General features: G+C 47.4%; 8 protein-coding genes across 8 annotated transcripts; 4 read left to right on the top strand and 4 right to left on the bottom strand.

Annotated features, from left to right (window-relative positions):
* Window positions 1-111: 111 nt before the first annotated feature.
* On the bottom strand, window positions 112-1,394 carry PHATRDRAFT_45772 (predicted protein; the record flags this gene model as incomplete). Its single annotated transcript, XM_002179958.1, has 1 exon — window positions 112-1,394. The coding sequence occupies exon 1, from the start codon at window positions 1,246-1,248 to the stop codon at window positions 112-114; it is 1,137 nt and encodes a 378-aa protein (XP_002179994.1). The 5' UTR covers window positions 1,249-1,394.
* Window positions 1,395-1,774: 380 nt separating this feature from the next.
* Window positions 1,775-5,369, bottom strand: PHATRDRAFT_45771 (predicted protein). The gene is made up of 5 exons (XM_002179957.1): window positions 3,349-5,369; window positions 3,166-3,203; window positions 3,060-3,093; window positions 1,923-2,881; window positions 1,775-1,876 (listed from the first exon to the last, which is right to left on the bottom strand). The coding sequence occupies exons 1-5, from the start codon at window positions 5,144-5,146 to the stop codon at window positions 1,862-1,864; spliced, it is 2,844 nt and encodes a 947-aa protein (XP_002179993.1). The 5' UTR covers window positions 5,147-5,369; the 3' UTR covers window positions 1,775-1,861.
* A 606-nt stretch (window positions 5,370-5,975) lies between these two features.
* On the top strand, window positions 5,976-6,930 carry PHATRDRAFT_45770 (predicted protein; the record flags this gene model as incomplete). The annotated part of the gene is made up of 1 exon (XM_002180159.1): window positions 5,976-6,930. The coding sequence occupies exon 1, from the start codon at window positions 6,064-6,066 to the stop codon at window positions 6,928-6,930; it is 867 nt and encodes a 288-aa protein (XP_002180195.1). The 5' UTR covers window positions 5,976-6,063.
* A 214-nt stretch (window positions 6,931-7,144) lies between these two features.
* Window positions 7,145-7,621, top strand: PHATRDRAFT_35557 (predicted protein; the record flags this gene model as incomplete). The annotated part of the gene is made up of 1 exon (XM_002180158.1): window positions 7,145-7,621. The coding sequence occupies one exon, from the start codon at window positions 7,145-7,147 to the stop codon at window positions 7,619-7,621; it is 477 nt and encodes a 158-aa protein (XP_002180194.1).
* A 240-nt stretch (window positions 7,622-7,861) lies between these two features.
* On the bottom strand, window positions 7,862-13,924 carry PHATRDRAFT_35556 (predicted protein; the record flags this gene model as incomplete). Its single annotated transcript, XM_002179956.1, has 3 exons — window positions 7,862-7,924; window positions 8,167-13,435; window positions 13,548-13,924. 3 exons carry the CDS (start codon window positions 13,922-13,924, stop codon window positions 7,862-7,864), a joined length of 5,709 nt encoding a protein of 1,902 aa, XP_002179992.1.
* A 1,113-nt stretch (window positions 13,925-15,037) lies between these two features.
* PHATRDRAFT_12520 (predicted protein) lies at window positions 15,038-16,339 on the top strand (the record flags this gene model as incomplete). Its single annotated transcript, XM_002180157.1, has 1 exon — window positions 15,038-16,339. A coding segment is annotated over one exon (1,302 nt), but the record flags the coding sequence as incomplete, so codon positions are not given.
* An 884-nt stretch (window positions 16,340-17,223) lies between these two features.
* On the top strand, window positions 17,224-19,056 carry PHATRDRAFT_35554 (predicted protein; the record flags this gene model as incomplete). Its single annotated transcript, XM_002180156.1, has 1 exon — window positions 17,224-19,056. One exon carries the CDS (start codon window positions 17,224-17,226, stop codon window positions 19,054-19,056), a length of 1,833 nt encoding a protein of 610 aa, XP_002180192.1.
* Window positions 19,057-19,069: 13 nt separating this feature from the next.
* On the bottom strand, window positions 19,070-19,891 carry PHATRDRAFT_12523 (predicted protein; the record flags this gene model as incomplete). The annotated part of the gene is made up of 1 exon (XM_002179955.1): window positions 19,070-19,891. A coding segment is annotated over one exon (822 nt), but the record flags the coding sequence as incomplete, so codon positions are not given.
* Window positions 19,892-23,291: the final 3,400 nt, after the last annotated feature.

The following is a 23,291-nucleotide window of genomic DNA, read 5'->3' as shown; positions in this document are numbered from 1 at the left end:
TTCTCTCACTGGGCTTTACTGTTAATGCGAGCTTACGTACAACCGTTGAGGTGCAATCAAAAGAGAATTGAATCGATTAATTCGTAATAGTTTTAATTGACAAAGAAATTCTTACCCCACCACATCTGCCTCTGATATGACGAGGCCATCTTGCTGCTCGTTTTGAATACCGATATGCTCGTGTGGGAAGGTTTTACAGCACTCATGGACACCGCAATCAAAACGAGGTTCTTCTGGGGGAGTTGGCTTTGGTGACGTAAGGCAGTCCATCAAAGCTTCCTCTTCGGGCCGGATGCGACAGACAGCTTCGAGCAGCGGTGGGTGCTCGAGCAATACACCGCAGCGGTCCAGCCATTCGAAGACAGCTCTTGTCACAACTTGACCGTCCCTGTCCGTCAAACCTTGCAAGCGGGGGCAAACATTGGTAGCAACTCCATCCCGAATTGCGACCATAGCTGGCATGTCCTTTTCGGGCTTTAGGCGCGGTAGCACTTTAGTAGCCAGTTCGGCGTCCATCAGCAAAGTTGACCGCCCTCCGCTGCGCAGAAATTTCGTCCCTTTGGCCTCTTTTTGGGCCAGCTCCTCAAGGTACAGGTCCAAGGAAGCCGACGCAATTGAATCGGGGTCGACCAGATGTAAGACAACTGCTGGAGATGGATCTCGAGTTCCTGGCGCCAGCCCAGCTGCTTTCAGGACCCGGGTTGGGTGCATTTGCCTATGCGTTCCATACCCATGAGAAAGCGCGACTTCTCGGCTGAAGATAGACATTTCCAACTCCGCTCTTCTTAAATCTTCCAATGCTTTTAGTTCTTCACCCTGTCCCGGAAGCTCTTCGTCAAGCAAGTAATCAAATTCGTCATCTGATGGATCACTGGCAACATCGACCGTATCATCTTTTTTCTTCTCTTCCATAGCTTGGTGTTCTGTCTCCTCTGCATCTTCTTCTTTTTGTTTCCTTGAGGTGCGCAGTTCAATCAAAGCGAGATACTCACCACCGTCCGAGTTGGGATCGTAGCAGCAACGACAACCCGAGAAGTTCGTCGTATTCACCAGTTGTCGTCGACGTCTTTCTTTTTCCGCGACAACATCGTATCGCTGCAGAGTACGACGCAAAGCATTCCCTTTTCGATTGGACTCTTCCTCTCGCTGACAGCACTCATCCAGAGATGGATCGATGTCGTTCAGGTTTGCCCGATCGACACGGACGGGACCGCCCAAGCCCTCCCAATTTCTTCCGGTTGATCCCATGGATTATGAACGATCCAGACAATAGCAAATTCTAAGATACAATTTGGGCTGCCTCACACAGTCACTGCAAGTACTGTTGAGCTGGTGAGAGGAGATTGTCGAGCGAAAACCGGTTACTGTTAGCACCGTGCTCTGAAAATGATGAATGCCGAGGACAAAGAGGAATTTTTTCCTGCTGGATTGACCGTCAATCATGTCAAAACACAGGGTTGAAAAAACGGTTCAGCTTAAGAGAGTCTTTCAGAATCAATTACAAACGACAAATTGTCACGCTCGCACACACTTCAGCGCTCGAATACACTGTTTGTACTAACAGTTACACACCTACAAAATTACATTTATAGCTAGAGAGGTTGCTTGTAGGCATTTTCAGGGCTTGGTCTAAAATTTTTAGTATCGTACCTCTGAAAGTGAGTTGAGATAGTGAACCCAAACTCATACCTTGCTGTTACCTGTGCACTTCGTAAAATGGCATAGCCGCGTAAGTAGCTAGATACCCCTGCTGTTGCACATTTCTAGCTGTACATTGGAAGTCTTGATTAATTGGCTCCATCCACCGAATGTACTGATGTATCTCTAGTCGCGCTATGGATTCCGACTGGAAAGGTATCATTCAGTTTTTCACAGCCTGTATGAGGTCGACAATGCATAAGGCAATTCTTTCGGAAACCTACTTTTTCTTTGAGCACACTTGGGGCTAAGCTGCTTTCTAGGTTGACTTCAACCAATGTGAGAGACGGATTCGCAATAGAAAATTTCCGGATGGAATCGTTGTAGCCATCGTAGAAGACCGCCCACTCCAACTCTGTCGAGTTTGCGTTTGGAAAGTCGGGACAGTTCCGTTGCCACTTGTCCATCAGGGTTCCTCCCGCGTACTTTCTGACAGAGCGCACCCAGTTCAGGGCTTCCCTCGTGGAGAGGACTATGGTTGCGTTAGGATAATTAGTTACAATGTTGTCAAGACCATGCATCCCGGGGTAGAAACATTTCCCCCGACTGGACGGCACCCCGGCATCCACCCAGACCTTGTACTTTCCACAGCCATTTAGCATTGGCCTGTTGCCCCTGACGTTATCCAGAAAACAAAATCCCAATTTATTTTGTTTTCCACTGTTCATCTTCCCCCAATGATGAGCAGACTGCCTATGCTTTAGTCCACAGTTGAAATAACTCGAGATCGAGGATGTCCCAGATTTCGGTAAACTTAAAACAAAAACAGGCCAGGGTATGATCATGCGACTCCAATTTTGCTTTCGACCTGGTTCTTCTTTTATATCAGCCCGGTCCGCTTGACTTGTGTTGAAAGCACGGCTGGTCGGTGCCGTCGAATCGCCAGGGATTGTTTCCACTAAAGGTCGAGTGATTTCAGGTACTACTTCGAACCTGTTTCTGTATGAAACCAAGAGCTCAGTCTCCGTCTTATTTTGTTGCATTTGTCTATCAGAAGCAGACCTCATCTCAGATATTGCTGAAGTTGGATGAAGCTCATCGACGCCGTGTGTCGCAGCGAAGGGGCTATCACTACTTAAACTGAAAATAATTTGCCCTTCGTGGAACAAAGATGCCATACCGCTTAGCGCCAGAAATAGGCCCGTTGCAGTAGCCCAGAAATGCTTCCCGAGATTGGCAAAAGCTGAAACAGAAGGTATCATCGTGCCATGTACTGTAAGAATCTGCGTTGTTCACTAATGTAACTTAAAGTTGTGATAACACCCAACGGAATTTCCAAAAAAATCCACCATGACCTGCTTCGACACCTTCCGGGTCCGTCTAAGTTCACTTGTCAATTTCGTCAAATGGCAGGTACGTACATGTTCTGAAAATTTCCATTCCGAGCACTTTTAGCTAGAAAAATGTCCAGTGAGATCTTTGCGACAGAAAGAGACTGTAGCAATGTGGGTGCGTATAATGTCTTACATGCCATTGGTAAACGATAGCAGAGGCAATACTAATCACTGTACCCACGAACGGCCAAACATGGATTCAACTCTGCTAGCTACACTTAGTGGTGTAAAAAGAGTTGACCGTGAGTGAAAATAGTATACTATACACAAAGATCGACTGTTGGCGTTGTCGAGTGAGCTCTTCACTATCTAACACTTTGCTCCTCCGCCTGCCGGTGATATTCCACCGGCTGACTCTCGGGATCTTTTATGCCGGAAACCACCGTCGCCCGTAATCTAGCAAGTTCCGACCCTTGCTGATCGATTTTCTCCAGCAATTCCTGTATCTTTGCGTCCAGAGACTTTTCATGGTTTGTCCTCGTCTCCGGTGCCTCCCCTTCTGGGGCCTGTCGTGGACACGATTCCGACGAATTGACGCCATTGCTTTGCACACATTTTTTTGCAGTCGTCCGCTTCTTCTTTTTCGAGTAGCGATCGGCGTCCTCCTTCCAGAAGTTGTCCGGGTGAAAGCCGGCATACATGGTCAAGAGAGCTTCGTTGAACTGCGCTTGCATCGTCACTAGAGGGAGCTCGTTGGGGACATTCCTAAACGGATTTTCCAATTCTCGGGCGACTTCGTGAATACCCGCCAATGCGGTCACGGTCAAAAAGGTCAAAATGCAACCCACCCAGAGCTTTTCCGTGTACTGATCCATTAGAAAGGCCACTGCCGGAACTGTGACCAACACGTAGACTACGGAAAGCTGGGCGTGAGGGAACGGAAACGGAATAAACGTGATTTTTCGCGCGTGGTTGTAGTAGATCATCCCGTCGCCCAGAAACTGAATGATACGACTGATAATGGGCGGTCCAACATTCCCGGTGGAACCAGCCAAATGCTCTCGAGTGATGAATTCCGAGAGCCAGGACCAGCACAGCTGTGTTTTGGCGTAGGGGCCTCGAGCCATTTGCAGAAATCGAATTTCTGCGGCGGAGACACCACCAAGGACGGCCAGCGGGCGCGAGGCGTTGTAACGGGTGCGTTCCTCGGGAGTGCGACCGATGCCGATGAAATTGGAAATCTTCATGGCGGTAAAGCCTGCGCCGAAGAATGTGGCGTCGGCCATCTTGTCCGGATCTACTTCTGGCCAGGGCGATCCCGCTTCATAAATGTCCAAGGGTGACTCGGCGCCTTCGATATCGTTGCGGAGCGTGGCCAAGGCAACGCCGGTCAACAGTGAAGTTAAGTGAGCCAGTTCTTGGAGAAAGAGTGGTGGAGTGTTTCCGCCTTGCGAACTTGCAAAGCCAGCTTTATCAATACTGTCGGGGAATTTGGGATCGAAGAACGTAGCACGATTGTCGTCGAAGAGCGCTCCCCAGTTGCCGTCTAGACGCGGGTCTGATTCCAACGGAACGGGCGTATCCTCTCCTCGACTGGAACTCTCGGATTTGGTATCCGAAGATCGTCTTTCCCAAACCTTTCTTTTCGGCTTGGCAGGGGCGAGTCGGCAAGTTTCGATTTGTTCGATCGATTTGGTCGTCGCCCGCTTTTGCATGCGCATCGACTCCATCACGCCCGTTGAATTGGGATCGTGAGTTTCGCGGTCTCTCGTGAGAAACTCGGCATTCAAGTGGGGATAATCGTAAAAGGAAGGCGGTCTGATGTGGTCGTAGTGATCGCACTGTAAATGATAGACGGCCGTGTGACTAGAGGCGTCCATCCATTTGCTCATCATCTGGTAGACGGACGAGCATGCCTCCCAGTACCGTGCGTAGGCTTGTTGAGTGCGAAAGACGAGTAGAAAGGTAATGGTGCCAACCAAAACACCAATGGCGTAGGGATGACCTAGCTCGTTGTCCTTCTCCTGGTAAATAGGACGTTCCAACCAAAGCTCGTGAATGAGAACAATGAAGATCACCGAGGCAAAGCCTGGAATCGTTGCTCGGTACACAGCACTCCCGTGCATGCGACAGAGCGTCGATATGCCGAAGGGCGAACGATCGTACTGAATCATGGTAGTAGTTGGATACACCAGCAAGGGAAATGAATTCCAACTTTCAAGTACGAGACTAAGAGTAATTGTCCGGTAACAAAATCTCGGATGAAAGGGTGCACGGAAGGAAAAACGGCAAACGCAAATTTCACGTGAGAAAGCTGACTGTTGCGCGCATCCGAATTCGAGACACCAGGAATTCTACACGGATAGTTCCGGGGTCGCGCGGAGGCTTCGTGATTTCCTTGCGCGGGGCTGTAGCAGTGTGCGGAAAGGGAGTTCCGAGGAGGGGAAGTTGGGATTTTCTGTACGAGCTTTTTTTCGCTTTCTCGCTCGGTTTCACGGAACTATACCGTCGCTCCCACTCACGACGACGGACAGTACGTATCACGTTTGCCAAGCAAACAATCGTTCGATATATCGATTTCGTGCGCTTTGGCTCCGTGGGCCAGATGCCAGCTGTGTCTCTGTGTGCGCGGGGGTATCGCGCTGTGTATGACAGATATTGGACAGTGACGTCGAAAGGGGTATGGAGCAAGCGGCACTTTTGAACTTGCAGTTAATATTCGACGTTTGACATTTTTGTCGGCCGACAAATCCCGTCTTCTTTCGTTTCTGATTGGACAATACAGTCAATATTTCTAGCATGACGAGGTCCTGGTCGGTCCCATGGTGCTTTCTTCGGTCGGTCACAACAACCCTGACTTGAAACGTATAGGAGGGCTCCGCTACCTACGGCAGACCGAAGGATGACCAATGAAAAGACTTTGCTGTATCTTCTGTAGATAATGTAGAATACCAGTAATAGTCACTTACTGTAGAAGTAAAACCATTTTCTCGTCCACCAGAGAAGGCGATCATTTTTACGACATATCCTCATTGTCGATACTTTTCTCTACCTGATCTTGCTGGGTGTTCCTTTTACGCGCTTCGTGCACATGAGTATAAGCTCGTCACGCGCTTCGTCGAGTCTGCCACAAACAAGCGAAACAGCCGACGGCATCACCACAACGCACCTTTCCATGCAGAAACGAAAGACTGGCATTTTGCCAATGACCGAAGCCGATCGGAACGGCCGCAATGCTGCGTCCAATAGAAGACTTCGACACAAACATGTCCAGACATCGGATCTCGTGGGTTTGGGGAAACTGATGCTTGGCATTCTGGCTCTCGGATTGATAGTTGTGGTCTGGCAACGAAAGTCTCTCGTCAACGAACAGGAAATAGGCGGTCCCATCAAGGTGGGCAACGCGCCGGTAGATATAGACGATTCCCTACGCGAGCATCCCCTTCATCGGTACGAATCGCTACAGTATGCACTTGATAACTCCAAGATTGTTGCCCTTTACTTTGCGGCGAGCTGGTGTCCCATGAGTACACCCGTGACCAATCTGATTCACGATTATTTTGACGATATTCTGTTGCCACCACCCCCTACGAACAATGCTGCAAGCAACAGAAGACTGGCGCAACGACATGGATTATCCCTTGTTCATGTATCGTCTGATGTGGACGAAGAGTCTATGCAAAAGTACATTGGAAAGAATTGGATGGCTGTTCCCTACAACAGCCCGGATCGAAACGCCCTTAAGGAACATTTCAAAACCTGTGCAAAACGCGAACTGTCCGCCTTGGGATTCAAACGCAAGCATGAAATACCGACCCTTATCGTAATTTCGGGGACGTCACACGAAGTGTTGACCTTCGATGGTGTACGCGATGTCCGAGAGTATGGCGCCCAAGCTGTCGATACGTGGATGGAGTTGGCCAGTCTCTCCGATGCGTTGTCCTCCAAGTTTATATAGAACTTAGGTCTAGGGTTATGTGTCCCCCGTCACAGTCAGTCGGTCGGCCAAAAAATACCGACGATGGCGGAATGCGGCCTGTCGACATCGGCCCACTTGACCGCGAGTAGATCGCTCCTGATCCCATTGCAGAGGGCTTCATTCCTTTGACAGTCTTTTCTGAATGTTGCCTTCCAGAAATATCTACAGATATCTGCTTCTGCTACCACTTTCAATGACTCTTTGTAGCAAAGCTTGGGCCTTTCGCGTTACGTGGCCAGTATTGCCACCATCAGCGCGTAAGCGACCTGCCTTGGGCTTCCGGGTACAACAACGCTTGTTCCGGTCAACTAAAAGCCTACCCGCAAGCGTTTCTGGGTCTATCTACACGTGCGATGATAGCAACGCACCACGTGTTCGATTATTTACGAAAGAGGGATGTACGCTTTGCGACAAGGTAAAAGGCGTCCTTGTCGAACTCAAAGCGCCATACCCTCATTGTCTTGAGCAAGTTGACATAACGGACAAAGAAAATGCAGAATGGTTCGATCGCTACAAATATGATATTCCTGTTCTGCATCTGGATGGGAAATACTGGACGAAACATCGTCTGACCACGGAGGAAGCTATTCGAGGTCTGAAAGCTTTTGGAAATGGGGCGTTCGAGAGCCAGGCAGGCGAGCCTAATGCTGCCAGAATGGAAAGGAAGTAAATGTTACATATAAGCAGCCAAATAACGAGAACATAAAACTCGTGCATGATAGTACTTTTGTCTGACCACGGAGGAAGCTATTCGAGGTCTGAAAGCTTTTGGAAATGGGGCGTTCGAGAGCCAGGCAGGCGAGCCTAATGCTGCCAGAATGGAAAGGAAGTAAATGTTATATATAGGCAGCCAAATAACGAGAACATAAAACTCTTGCATTATAGTACTTTTGTCTGACCACGGAGGAAGCTATTCGAGGTCTGGAGGCTTTTGGAAATGGGGCTTTCGAGAGCCAGGCAGGCGAGCCCAATGCTGCCAGAATGGAAAGGAAGTAAATGTTATATATAGGCAGCCAAATAACGAGAACATAAAACTCGTGCATTATAGTACTTTGGTCTGACTTCGTAAAATTACTGTTAGTCCTAGACAGGATATACATCTCCTATGGCGTGAGTACTCCGAAGGAGGATTGCCACAAGGAGAAAAGGTGTACTACCGTCCTTAGGAACGCCCCCGGCGAAGCAGAAGCAACAGCAAATAAGGTGCTACCTCACAACGTCCTCTTCCGTTTGCTCTAATTCGGTCGCATCCTTGGCGTCATCGTTCTGTTCCTTGTTTTCTTGTACAGCTGGTTGGCTAGCGAATGGAAAAGCTGCCATTGACGGTTCTTTGCTACCGGCAAGACTCCCAAGCGTTGATTTGCCGCCGAAAGAACCGAATACAGAAGCTGACGCCTGGAATTGCTGGCCGGGAATCTCGGAAGATCCAAAGGAAAAGCTGGGCGGTGTAGCAGAACCTCCTGGAGGCTTCATTTGGCTCAAAAATGCCTCCCCAAAACCAGATGAAGACTGAACGGTGGATGACGTGACCCCGAATGTAGTTGGGGCACCGGGTAGGACGGTTGCCGATTGACCAAAAGCGTCCGATCGGCCGAAAGGCGTGGCAGGATTGCTCTTCGTAAATGGGCTTGTCGTAGCAGTCGATCCGCTTCCAAAACATGAAGGCTTAAATGCTGGTTCGGTCTCATTTTCAGCTATTTCGCTTTTCGAGGGTTCTTCGTTGTCGAGATTCTCAACTTCAACAAGTTCCGACTCGGTTTTGTCTGCTTCTAGCAAAACTTCTGCTGAATTACTGGTCTCTTGCTCGCTCATTGTACCAGCCGTCAGAGTGCGGTCTCCCACTTCTGCTCCAATCAGTCTCGATTCTTTCTCAGTGTCTTCGGTCTTTGGCTTTTTTGCTACCTGTTGCAGTCCGTCAGTGTCGGTCTTTCTTGCCTCCGCTTCTGCCTGGATTTTTCGTTTCTTAGCGTCTGCCAGTAGTCGTTTCTTCTCTAAAAGCTTTTCTTTTTTCATCGATAATTCTTGACTCTCACTCGGTGTAGCATGCGTCGTCGTAGCCAGCTCTCCTGAGCTTCGTTGTTTTGCGTCGGCTACGTCACCACCGCTTTGTAGAGGTGAGCTTCCGCTCGTAGATGAAATATTTGTCTCCGTTTTTGTTGACATTTGCGAGTGTGGCACAAACTCTGGGGCTTTCTCGCTAAAAACGGAAGTCGGCTCTTTTAGTTCGGAAGCTCCCCGTGTTTCGATCTTTTCCTCCGATTTTGCCTGGAGTACGTCTTCGGACACAGCCATCGGAGACTTCGGTTTCGGCTTGGTACTAGGTCCAAACCTAAATCCATTAGTCGGAATAGTCGGAAGAATCTGAGGTGCTCTTACATCCACCAAACCTGCGGTCCTCTGAGTCGACTCTGGTGTTGTTGCAGAGAAGGTAGGCGTCGAAATGCCTATCTTCGAAGACGCCAACGTACGTTTTTCCGAAGCATTTTCAGACGGTTTCCCTAATTTGTCTTGAATGGAGTCTGTTTGGGTTGCAGATTTTGCTTCGGCGAGCTGTCCTACCAGCTCCCTCTCTTTCTTCCGCAGCTCATTGCTCGTCTTTACCATTTGGCGCATCCTCTCTCTCAAGATCTCATTTTGATGGTTTGCGCCATCCAACTCCGTCTTCGTGGAAGCTGTGTCTTTCTCGGCCTGGGACAGTTTTCCCTTAAGCTCATCTCGCTCCTTCGCAGCTGAAGTTCCTTCTGTAGACTTGGTTGTGAGGGTAGCCTTTTCCGTCGTGAGCTTATCTATATCTTTTTTCTGTTCCTCTATCGTTTTCTTCAATTCGCTGATATGCTTCTTGAGATTACGGCATATCTCTCTGATTCGTGTGTTTTCCGCTTCTGTTGTCTTCTTCCATGCAGTCAGAGACTCCTTCTCCTTCGTCAATTCTTCGACTTGTCTTAGAACCTTCTCATACTCTTCCGGATCAATCTGATTGAATTTGGAAAGGAGACTTTCAACTCTTGACTTCCATGCAGCTAAGTCGCGATTCAAACTCTCTTTCTCGGCTTCAGCTGACGCAATGCGGGCTTCGAGCTCGCGTTGAACTTTCTCAGCAGGCTTCCTTGATGACTTCAACGCGTTGAGATCATTCTGTGTTGCGGTCAAATTAGACTGCAGCTTATCTGCATCATCTCGCAAAAGCTTATTGCTATCCCTTAACAAAGTAAGTTGTTCCACCGCATCCCTCAGCTGCTCGGCTGAATTATTGCCAGGGAGGTCTTTATCCATGATGTCTTGATTTTGAAGCGATTTAAGTTCAGCTCTTGCCTCGTCCAAGCTGCGTTTGACAACCTGAAAAGTCGTTCGTTCCCGATCAGCAGCCCGTTTTGCCGTGTCGAGTTGAGTCTGAAGAATTTCGTTCTCTGACCTTACAAACTTGAGAATTTCTCGCAGCTCTGACAACATTTTCTGCAAATTCATTTGCTCCGATGAGTTTCCGGGCTCTGGGATCTCGCTGGCAGCCACAGCACGTGACATTTGACTCTCTTCTACCATTGCACCCAAACTCTCTAGTTGCATGTGAAGGACTCTATTTTGCTCACGGGCTTCCTTTAGACTTTCTTCTATCATCTTTGCATTTTCATTCGCAGATAACTTTTCCTGTTCCCAAACGTTCTTCTGCTGATCGAACTCCCTCGCAGAAGCGTCCGTTTTTTCCTCAGCAATATGTCGTAGTCGTGTCTCCTCCTGAGCCTGCTCTCGTGCTTCACGCAAAGCAGTGCGTGCCTGCGAATGCAGTTGGAGCTCTCGCTCGTAGTTGCCTTGGGCCGTGGCAACCTCGGTGCGCATAGCATCTAAGTCGAGTTTCAAAGCGGCCGTCCCAGCTGCTGAAGACTCAGAATCCTGTTCCCTTGTCTTCATCTCACTTTTCAGACTCTCAATTTCAGATTTCAATATAGATTCGACCTTCTCTTGTTCCCCCCTCTGACTCAACAAATCCTTGGTCAAATCGAGAACAATCTCTTGTTTTGATGCGTTTTCCTTTTGGAGTTTTTCTAGTCTTCCGTTGAGTTCCAACACTTCTGACTCGTTCGTAGCCTTCATAGTCTCCGTAGCTTGACTCAATTCGGCGAGAGCCGACTCCGCATTCTTCGATATTAGCTGGTATGTGTCAGCCTGTTTCTTTGAATTGGCGAGTTCACTCTTTGTCTCCTCCAGTTGGTTGGTGAGATGTTCAATGCGGGCTTGTAGAGCTACCTCAACGTCGTCTAGGTCATCTCCTTCCCCAAGCTTCTTCTTTGCGGCACGAAGTTGAGCTTCCAGACGGCGTGCCTTCAAATTGAGCTCTTGCCTCTCCGCTGTGACAGCATTCAGCTCATCCTTTACGCTAGATAACTCTGATTGAAACTTGTCCTTTGAATCATTAGCTGCAACAACACGCGAGTCCATCTCTTGAATTCGTGCGTTGAGATTTTCGATCTTCGTATTAAAGCTTGTTTGCTCCGACTTGTGGACCTGAGAAAGTTTCTCCAATTCAGACTTGAGAACCTCTCGTTCGCTACCACTCTTTGCAGAAAGAGAAGCTTCGATTCTTCTGATTGACTCTATTATGGATCCTTGCCTTGAAACTTCCCCACGTAGCTGGTTGACCTCTTCCGCCATTCGCGATTCACTTGCTTTTGCCGTCTCTACTTGTGTCTCCGCTAACCGAGCCTTCATCTCAGCCTGTCGTACTTCCGTGGCAACTCGAGAACTTTCAGAGCGAACAATATCAACTCTCTGCTGTAGATCAGTGTTGATGCGTTGAAGTTCAGCTTTCGAACTTCCAATCATCGAGATTTCATCGCGCGCACGCTGCAGCGACTCCTCCACACGCTCAGCTCTCTCTCTGTGATAGAGTGACTCGGAATTGCTTCGTGCTGCGTCACCACGCGCACTCAACAGCTCGCGTTCCAATGTGTCAACTGCGGCTTTCATTTCGGCGGAATGGGCTTCGTAACGGGCCAACCGCTCAACCATAGATTCTCTCTCGCGGCCCATGCGATCGATTTCACCCCTGGCAGCAGCCAGATCAGATGCCAAGGTCTTGCTTTTCTGATCCAAAGCCTTGTATCGCTCCGACTGCTGTTTGGCAATCTCCATCGCCGAAAGCTGCTCGGACTCTGAGCCAAGCACGTTTGCATCCTGTTTGCTCAAAATAGCTCGATACAAATCTCTCTGTTGAACTATACGCTCCACGGCAGTCTCTTGACGTTGACGGTCTTCGCGCAAATCCGCTAGCTCCGCTTCCACTGCATCCAGTTTTGCCTTCAGAGTATCCGACTCAAGCTTGCTTTCCAGCTCTCTGACTGTTTCAGTTAGTCGACGGTGCTCCGCGAGTAATCGCTGGTTTTGATTCTGAATCTCGACAATCGAAGTCGGAATTTCTTCTCCCACCTGCCCGCCTGCCCGAGTTACCAATAGTGCCTGAACTTGTTTTGCCAACTCCTTGGACTCGGAAGTCCTCTCCGACAACAGTTTCTGTAGCCGATTTGCGTCCCGGCGCGTCTCTTTACTATCTTCGCGTGCATTATCAACTTCATTTAAAGCTTGTTCCAAGCGGCGCTGATAATTCTGAATTTGGTCCAGGGCAAAGTCGTATTCTTCCCGTTGCCGGTTCAACAAAGGTGCCTTAGCAGCAATGTCCTTCTGAATGCGCTCATTCAAGAGCTCGGCACGATCGGCCCGAGCTGTTTCGCGACGCAGGGTAGCCTTGGTCTCTTCTAAACGTGTGTATAAGTCGGTAAGATTGAGTGGAACATCATCTTCGTAGTCGGTCGCCACAGCAGCCGGGGGTGCAGGCAGAGCCAGGCGAACTGGACCGGCTTCCAAACGGTTCGACTTAAGCTTTTCTTCGTACTCGGCCGCTTGCTCTCTCAGCAAATCTTTGTACTTGTTTTCCAGTGCTTCGCTGGTCTGGAGAAGTTCTGAACGCGATGTCTCCATGGCTTCCGTGGCAGCCTTTTTGAGGCTCTCGTTTTCACGGACGACGTCATTGTATCGATGTTCCCAGCGATCCAAATGAGTCTTTTGGAGCTGTACAAGACGCCGTTCCTCTCGAATTTCGATCTCTGTAGATTCCTGTAGATCCGTCATGGCTTGCTTCCCCGTCAACAAGTCGTGGGAAAGCTCCTCGACTTTGTCCTGCAAACGCCGCTCCATTTTGTGCAATTCATCCAAACGGGCTTCGAAAGCTTCTTTTTCGTTAATTGTTTGGTCCAGTTGAAGCTGAAGTTGAATAGAACGATCACGTGACTCTCGCTGCAGCTTTTGGTAATCCTGTGACTTGGCCGTTAGCTCTTGTTCCAGCCAATTGGCGTGGGCTTGCAAGCTGTCAAGTTCCGTCTGGAGACGCTGCTTTTCGTGAAATAGGGGAATTGCCTGGGACTCACTGAGCTTGCTCTGGACTTCAAACGTTGCAATATTCTCGGAAAGTTCCCTGTTCGATCCGGCCAAACGACTGTCGAGAAAGAGTTTTCGGGTTGATCGTGAGTGATCGTTTCGCGGCCTACGGTACGTATCCGATCCCTGCCATTTTTATCCAAACGCGAGAGTGCTTTCGTTGTACTTACGCGATTTCTTCTCGGAGACGATCCGATTCGGCTTGAGCCCGATCGGTGCGCTCTTTCGTAGCTGTTTGTTCTTCTTCCAATGCTTTTACGCGTTCTTGCGCCACACGCAATTCGTGTTGCCGCGCGGCATTCTCCACCTCGAGTGCTTGGTTGGAAGTCAACGACTCGTTGAGCGTCTTGAACTTTTCCTCCGCCGCGGTTAACTCTTGCTGCAAATCATCGCGTTCACCTTTAATCTGCATGTACTGACGTTCTAACTCTTCCAGCATTACTTTCGACGTCAGGGCGGCCGAGGCTTTCCGAGCCTGCGTTCCGGCATCTTCGGTTGTCGGAGACGATGGCGGTCCCGCTATTGTCTCATCCGACGGCGATGACATACCGTTTTCCACAGTTGTGTCGTCGCTAACGAAAAAAAATTAAACGTCGCCTGGCTTAGGCAATGTGACGGATCAGCTCTTGCGATGTGAAGGCATGCTATCCTCATGGTCGTACTGCGTCCTGGCGCTACCACGGCCAAGTGCTGTAGCCCCTCCCCTGTGTAGGTCATGGGCTTCTAAATACATACCCGGATTTACGGATTTCAACTAGGTATGTTTACAGGCAGACTGACAGTGAAAGACTATCTATGCTCCAACCAAAGACAGCAACGACACGATGAGAATTGCCAAGGGATACACACCCGATCGGTGGCACCCAAATATGTTTAGATGGTGCCGAATCTGATCCGAAAGATCCTCCGTCGCTTACGGAAGGATAATCATATGCACTTTTACCTCAAGCTTTAGTTTCAAAAGGTTGCTACCGATTCGTGCATTTACTTATACTTCGTTCTCGGTTTAAAAACAATTAATCTGAGAAAACGATAACCAGTTGTTAGATTTGTAAGCGTCAAAATGCAACGGGAAGAAAAACGAGCACTTCTGGAAAACGAGCACAAGCGTCAGGTACGTTGCTTTGTCGACGCCGGGCATCTCTTCGGAACATCCTCCCTGACCTATTCAGCGACCGCGCCATCATCTTCTGTAACTACGCGGCTGTGCAACTTGATTCTTAATGAAGGCTCACTCGTTTTGTTCCAATTTGAGTCGTTACAGCAGGCTTTGGATGGAAACTCCTTGACGAATCGAGCTGGCCGATCGGCTTCGATCGGCGCCCTAGGAGGAACTCAATCGTTCGGAACCTTTTCGTTCAAAGAACCACCGACAGTCTCCGGACTCCCTAAGTCTTATTCTATCTCCGCCGATGGAAGCCCTTCTTACCTCACACCGACCCAAATGGGACGTCAAGAGCTGTACCGTGACATTCCTTTTGCGGCCGTGTTTGGTCTGCAGCGCAAGGAACGCAGCGTGTCGCAGGCCTTTGCATCATACGCCGCTGAACTAGACGTACACGACCAGGTGAATTTGACCGCGGAAGAAAAATCGAATCGTGTCAGTAGGGCCTCGATGATGATTCTCGACGAACTGGAATTCGACGCGAACGTCGTCACGATGCCATTGGTCTTTGCGATTATTGTCGCGGCGGCTTCGCAGTTCCTGGTTGGTTATAATACGGGTGTCATGAACTCACCGTCCAAAGTTGTATTCCCTGGACACTCGACCTTGTCGTGGTCGTTGGCAGTGGCGGCCTTTGCTGTGGGAGGCCCATTCGGTGCCCTTGTGGGCGGCAAAATGGCCGATCAACGCGGACGTCGTGGTGCCCTCCTCATTGATACGTGGACTTTTTTACTTGGAGGTATCATTCAGGTCTTTGCGCTTGATATGGTCACAATCATAATTTCGCGATTGATCATTGGCTTCGCGAGTGGCTATAGCTCGGTATTGGTGCCGATTTATCTGGGGGAACTGGCTCCGCCAACCCTGCGTGGCATGCTGGGCACGATCACTCAGTTTGCCATGGTCTTGGGCATTCTAGTGTCCAACTTGTTGGCCTTCCCCCTTGCCACCGACGATAAGTGGAGACTTTTGTTTGCGGTAACTCCGGCGATTGCCATTAGCCAACTTCTCTTGGCGCCTTTCTTATTAGAATCTCCTCGATGGTTGCTGGGTCGGGATTCGAAATCACTAAAAGCTCGATATATTATCAAGCGTTTGCGAGGGTTGCGATACGATCACGAAGTGGAGACCGAAGTGGGCCATTTTATGATGGGTGGTGTTGCCCAGCGTCAAGGGCAGACCTCTCAAATCGCGGTTCTCCGGGAAATGTGGGGACAGAGCAAAACGAGGCTTTTGCTTTGCTCCTCCCTGGTGTTGCAAATGGCGCAGCAATTCTCCGGAATCAACGCGGTCTTTTACTACTCCACTGCTTTCTTTGAAGGAGTGATTGAAGACCCTTTGGTGGGAACAACAATTGTCGGTGCTGTTAATGTCCTCGCAACATATGCTGTTTTGTTCCTGATGGATCGATGTGGTCGAAAGACTTTGATCTTGTGGTCGTCGGCTGGAATGTTCTTTTCCTGTATTGTCATTGTTTTGTCGTTGCTCGGCCACCTGAGCAATATGTTTGCTCTAGTTGCCGTAAACGTCTACGTCATTTTCTTCGAGTTCGGGCTTGGGCCAATCCCGTGGCTGGTTGTGGCGGAAATGTTTTCTGGACAATACGTGGCTGCCGCAATGGGTATCAGTTCTCAAGTCAATTGGGCTTGTAACTTCATCGTTGGACTCATCTTTCCCACAATGAACGAAAAGCTTGGAGCGTATTCTTTCGCGCCATTTGCGGTAGTTTTGCTGCTGACCTTTGTGTTTGCCGCTACCATATTGCCCGAAACCCAGGGTAGCTCGCCAGAGGAGCTGGCGGCAGAAATGACGAGAGTACTCAGTCAAAGTGTTGTCTATGAGCCGAACGCAGACTCTGCTGCTCAAATTGACCTCGAATGGCTAAAAGCCATGGAACAGCTGCAGCAGGAAGAAGAAGCGGAGCGGCAAGCTGGGGTGAGTCTTTGACGTATCAAAGACTGCAGAGATAGTATCTCTTTGATGAAGAACTAACGGTTTCTCTGTCGATTTCAGACGTACGACTACGGTTTTGATCCAATTGATAGTGCATAGAGAGTGCACAAGAACACAGGATTCTTGGCTTCTGGTACTAGCACCAGATGCAACCAGCCACGGATACTCTTTATGACGAGGATTATATAGGACTACCACGTAGCGTAGACTGTTTTACTACACTTCAATTTGCATAGCAATAACGGATGTCATGATTGGATGCGCATGCATGGCAAAAAAAATTCCGAAGTTCCGTTGGAAAATGAGCTGAAATCTGGAATGGAAAAGTTACGGATGAACTTGACGAACTCGTTCGCGTGACTCCGAAACGCAAACACAACCTATCCGGAGACATTAATGAATCAGGTCCAATGTTCTATGCAGTATAAGAAATGGTCGAGCTATCTCACAGTCAATAGTAATTGCTCACTTCCCGTGAGCTCTTTGAAAGAAAAGACCATAAAAGCCCTAGTAAATTTGAGCCCTTCTAAACAACATGAGTGGAAAAAATGAGTACTTCGGATATAACAATCTTATAGAATCCCTGTATTTTTCGTATTTTGCCCTCGATCGCATAACTGTAAACGAGAATGAGTCTGGCTTTGAGAATAATTCATATCAATCGCCTATTCAAAGTTTGAACATTTGCTTTTACTCGCCGGCGAGTTCAGAGAGGACGGTGCCTAGTGATGAATTTACCGCCACGGGAAGCTTCTCGGGACCTTACAACAAGCCTTCGAATTCGACTCTTCGCTGCGAACCTTCCGAAGCAAGGACGAGGATTGTTGAACAAACAAAACCCAAGCGCGTACGCTGTGGTAACGTCGATCTCGACGAGCGATGGCTACAAAGTTCCCTCCACCGACGCATCGTTTCAAAGGCAGGGTTCCTTTGAAGGTTACCGGTGGGGAGATACTGAGATTGTAAATAGCAGGAACCCACAATGGACAAGGACGATTCCACTGGAGTACGAATATGGATCCGAATCCTATTTTTATGTCCATGTCTTGCAAAGCAACTGTGACGGCCAGGCCGTGCATGGCCACGGTTCGACGAAGAGTCTCGACAGCGATGCTTTTTCTACTAGCTTTGGCACAGCACTGTTTGAAGTAAGCGATGTCCTGGGGACTCGAAATACAACAAAGGTGAAGCGATTGCGCTCTGGTGGCTGTGTGTTCTGTAAAATTGAGCCAGTTCAACAAGGTGAAGCGGGAATGCGTGTGTGCTTGCAGGTTGAAGCCAGAGGTCTCGTAATCTCGCACGGGAATAGACGAGCTTGGACAAGCAATTCTTTTTATCGAAAACCGGACGCGTTATTTGAAATTGCTAAGCAACACGCGAGCAACAGCGAAGGAGCCTATGTTACTGTTTATCGTTCCACGCCAGCCGTCAACACACTTGATCCAGTGTGGGATGCAATTGATCTTGATTGTGGAACATTATGCAACGGCAACATCGACCAGCATCTTCGTTTCTCTGTTCTGCTCCAGAAACAAAAGGGAAATCGGGAGCTGATCGGGCTGGCCGAAACAACACTTCGCCACTTGCTGCAACAAAACAGTTCTTACATCGGTGACACCGAATGTGCAAATGGAGGCGACAATGACCCAGTAGAGAAATACAAGGAGCTGATTCTGCAGCGCAACTCTTCAAAATTAAAGCAAGTCGGGTGTCTGCGAATTGGTGGGTACGAACTTATTCCGGAGTCAACGAATCGATCTTTGTCCCTTCGCGAAGTGGGTTCTGTGGAAGGAACAGTTTTGGAAATTGTGGACTTAGCAGAACTGTCACCTATCGGGATACCTTCGTCCGCCACAGGGTTTCAACACTACATTGAAAGAGACTGCGAAATCAAATTCTGTGTCGCCATTGATTTCACGAGCTCAAATGGAGACCCAAGGTTTGAATCTAGTCTTCACTATCAAAGCCCTCAAACTTTCAACGATTACGAGGAAACTATTTCTTCCATTGGGCGGTCGCTTTCGGCGTATATTAGAACGGAGGAATTTGCGGTATGGGGTTTCGGGGCAAAATTTGACGGCAAAATAAGTCACTTGTTTCAGTGTGGGCCGGACCCGACTGTCAAAGGAGTGGATGGTATTTTAGAAGCGTACAAGAGCGTGATTCAGGGAGGTCTTACAATGAGCGGACCTACTGTCTTTTGTAAAGCACTTCAAGCAGCTGCAGTACGCGCCAAGAGAGACCATGAAATCATGACTCCCCAGACATTGTCTTACACTGTCCTCCTGGTGATCACTGATGGAAATGGAGATAGTTTAGACGAAACCCGCAGAAAGCTGCTCGTTTACAATCAACTTCCGCTATCAGTAATTTTTGTGGGTGTCGGCCGTTCTGACTTCGGGCAAATGTACAGTTTTCTCCAAGAATCGACCCGTGAAAGCATGAATTGCAGTTTTGTGGAGTTCCGAAAACATCAGTACAACCCAGCTGCGTTGGGTCGAGTTGCACTGTGTCAACTTCCTGACGATCTCTGTGCATACATGCGGCGACGGGGTTTCTAATCGGAATTTTTTTTTAATGCTGGACATCGCGCCCTCCACGCAGAAGCCATAATGCACCTTCATAGGCACTGAAACGACTTCCTGAGACAAGGAAAGCCCTCACAATACTCGGCGAGACTCCGCTGTAGAGACCTTTAACCCCTTTCGTTTCCATCAAATACCAGAGTACTTTTAATGACCCTTTGCGTTGACTTGACATATCCTGGCCCTGAACGCCCGCTCGTATACAATCCAGTGGGAAACTCAGAAACCAGGAAGCGGCACCCGCGAAACCACCAGCGACTGGAATTGTCCATGTACTTATGGGATGCCTGCCGGCAAGGTCCCCAAATGTCTGTCGCAAACCTTCGTAAAGTCCAAAGTAAGTTGTAAGGAACGCAATTTCTCGAATAGAGTTGATTCCGAAACCGGTGTACAGTATTAGTGGGCCATGCGTTCTTGTCAACTTCGTCACACAATCCCAAGATCCAATAAACTGCTTTTTCGAGATATTGTCCACTTGCATTTGAGTCTTTACTAAATTCTCCACTGTTGACACAGTGGCAGCAAACGGACCACAAACTCCACCAGCTACTGAGTTTCGCCAATCCCAACCCCTATCAGCCTGAAATATTGTTTGGAAGTAGGAGTAGCTCGCAAACGTGAAAGTGTTCAAAATTGATAGTGAAATCAGAGGTGGCGCTATTCCTTTGTATAGGGCCAAAATACCTTCGGATTTTACAACGCGTAATCCATTTTCGAAAATACCACCACCCGGTTGGCCTTGGTGAGTTTGCATTCTTGTTTTGATTAAATCAAGGGGAAAGCCGATGACTGTTCCAACGATGCCCGCTGATAACCCCCCGGCTGCCTCTTCCGTAAGAGATACTCGAGATGGTTTGCTCACCATGGAAAATATAAATATCGCTCTATCTAGTGCTTTCCTAATTGCAAATACAAGTCAAATCGTAGGGAAATGTGTACGCGGATGTCTACAGAGGTGGTACCGTTGCCGCACCTCTTTCGTACCCTACAGCGTTCAAACTGGGTTGTTGTCAACAGTAAGTATGGCAAGAGTATCGACGACGTTCCGTGATCACCTTACATTCGCCTTCTTCAGGTGAAAATCGATCAAAAGAGTTTAATGGAACTAGGAGTCACAAGGTTAGTGGCCGCGATGCTGCTGACTCGCAGCGCAACTTCACTGAAATAAAGGCATCGAGGGCTTTTTCAAAATCAGTTGCCTTGTCACTTTTGGATAAATTGTCTTATTCGACTGAGAGTCTTCTGCGATCTGCCCATACGTCAAAAGTTCCCGAACCCTAGTGAAATCAGATTTTCGTATTGACAGTATTTACTTTTCTGTTTACATTATCAACAGGCGCTGCTTGTTTTACACTTGACAGTAACTATTAACGACAGTAGTCGCGCTCTGTTCACAATCAAGACACTGGCGGTTTGAATAAACCACAGATTTCCTTTTGACAGTATTTATTTTCTGTTTACATTACCAACAGGCGCTGCTTGTTTTTTAGAGTTGACAGTAACTATCAACGACATGTGTCGCGCTCTGTTCACAATCAAGACAATGGCGGTTTGAATCTACCATACTCATTCGCGCTGACGGTGAAGCGTCATCGTGTTTTTGATTTTTCTACCAGTACTATACTATCAGCGAGATGGGTAAATATCGCCGCAGGGCATGCGATTGGACCTGGTCAGAGCAGGGTTGGCACCAAGCCGCGGCGGCGCAAGCAAGACAAACCAGGTCGACTGTCAACGGTAGAGTCGTATGGACTTTAAAAAGCCGTAAAGTGTAGGGACTTTAAAAAGCCGCAAAGTGTACGGATTATTTCCGAGAAAATAAGTTCCCAAATTGAGCAGTAAATTAACTAACAGAACCTTTTGCTGAGCCGCGTACGCCCATAGAACCCGGCCAGATACAAGGAGAAATCAAGATGGAATTTGCGCTGCACTCAATCCTCACATTGACAATCACATCCGTAAGGAACGTAGCTCACAAGCAAAGGGGAGACAGAAAAATGTAATGTACAGTTAGTCAGTTCTTATGACCCTTGGCTGTTAAAGTAACAGTTTGCTTTAAAAAAGTAAGGCTATAATTAATAGAAAGTTTCGTTCTTGCTGGCCAAAGTGGTATTGCAGAATACAACTAAGACTGCGAGAATACTTTGGAAGAAAAGAAAAACACTTCCGCAACATCCTAACTCACAATATGCGTGAAGCTGCAATTTTCATCTAGAATCGAGATAAGAACGACCCCAAAGCTGTTTCGCTCGGACACCGAAGCAGTGAAATGAACGACATTACCGGTTTTTGATGCAATACATGAAGCATTTCCTAAGTACGTTTGCCTGATCAAACCTTTGCGAGCTAGGAATATCCCACCTTGTGGAATAGAAATGATTAAGCCATACACAACAAATTTAGAAGGAAGAATGTCAATCCTAGCATATTTGCCCTCTCTTATTTTAGCAGAAATAGAAATGATTCTGGGGTGAATAAGACACGACCAATCTATTCTTAATTATGACATATATATAAAAAACTACGCATCAACCAGAAAAATTATCAAGGTTCTATGTATCAGTTTATACAAACACTTTAAAATTGGTTCACTTTGGTTTCAAGGATCTATAGTTAAAAAACAAAACCCACTATTTGTCGTTTTACATGAGTTTGTTTCATTTTTGCACATTAAAATTAGATTTTTGTATGTTGTGTAATTGCTGCTCCAAAGAATTGGTTGTAGTGCTGATGAAAATCGTAGGCTAAATATATTGTAAAACCAACGCTTTAAATTGAAATTTTCTTCAAACATGATATCGTTTAATTGGCAAGAGATGGTGGGCAATTTGAATTTTCCACAGCTTTTCGGCTGACGGAAAATTGAAACTTAGTTGATAGAATAGTGCGATTTTTAGTATTGTGTTGGGAGTTGTATTAAAAACAGAGTCATGAATTTATAATTTTCGTTGTCGTCGACGGTTGTTTCATGGTACAAAATGATGCTGCTATAAGGGTATTTTAAATGGAGGCGAAGCAAATAAAGTTACTTTTGACCTTATCAAAAAATCGATTTCTACTGTTTAAGCATTCACGCTAGTATTTTGAGGTACCTAGAAAATCAGAGGAAAGTTCTACCTACTTCATATTCATTCGCATTTGTAGTCCATCATCGCAACTAATCAATTATTTCAGCAGACTATTTTTACTCGATAATTTAAATTACTGGTCATAAGACAGTTTCACCTATTTCACATTCACAAGCATTATATTTTCATTGTCGCAATTATTCAATTGTTTTAGCAGATTTTTAATCTATTATTTGGATTAATGTTCCAGACTATATTCATTTAAATCAGAATTAGTAGTGACTTTGAAGATGAAAGTCAAAAGAGATCTTGCTTAAGCAAACTCGGTGGTGCCCGATGAAAATAGGGGAAGCTGCGTGTATATTATTGTTGCAGAACAAGTAGAGCTTGATAATTCTTCATTCAGGTCGATTCTCGCTTGATTCTTAAATTGAGTATCGTTCGGAAGATCAACGACTCCGCTTCCAAATTTACGCTGAGCACGTTACCATCGATGCAAAGATGTCGCTGTATCCAGAAATGGATGCACCAATGGAGAAGACGGCAGTAAATGTATTTGTTTTGTGTCCTTGGAACTCCAACCCAGACCTGTTTCTGGTGTTCTGCAAATAATAGTACTCACGATTAAACTTACAATAATTGCAAGCAAATGCAGTTGATTGTGGAAATATGCGAAAATGTTGCCTTCTGCAGCGTGAAAGCTTTTGTAGTAAATGTCACTGATAAGGTTAAAACCTTCCATATGAAAAATCAAAAAAGAGGAGTTATGTGAGCAATGCTCATTCTTTGTGATGCAAAACAAACATTTTCCGTCACAGGTAGAAAGTCTGTTAATCTCACCGTAGTGGATACGTAGGTCCATATTTACAGTACATTCCATACAGGACGTGATGATACGCAACACAAGGTTAAATTATAGGGGTTGTGACATACTACCTATGTCACATCACCAGATCCACTACCACTGGATTTGCTCAGTCCCCTCACATTATTATTCGTAACTCAGAATGATAAGGTGACCAAACAATCCGTCCAGCTCCTGGGATCACAACCAAATCGACAACCGTCTTTAAAAACAAATATAAAAATCATATCCACGTTGTAACAACGCTCACAGAAACCCACTCTTGTAATGCAATTCCG

Source organism: Phaeodactylum tricornutum, chromosome 8 (assembly GCF_000150955.2).
Source record: "Phaeodactylum tricornutum CCAP 1055/1 chromosome 8, whole genome shotgun sequence".
NCBI lineage: Eukaryota > Bacillariophyta > Bacillariophyceae > Surirellales > Neidiaceae > Phaeodactylum > Phaeodactylum tricornutum.
The sequence above is the reverse complement of the archived record's forward strand: the minus strand, read 5'-3'. Positions and strand labels throughout refer to the sequence as shown.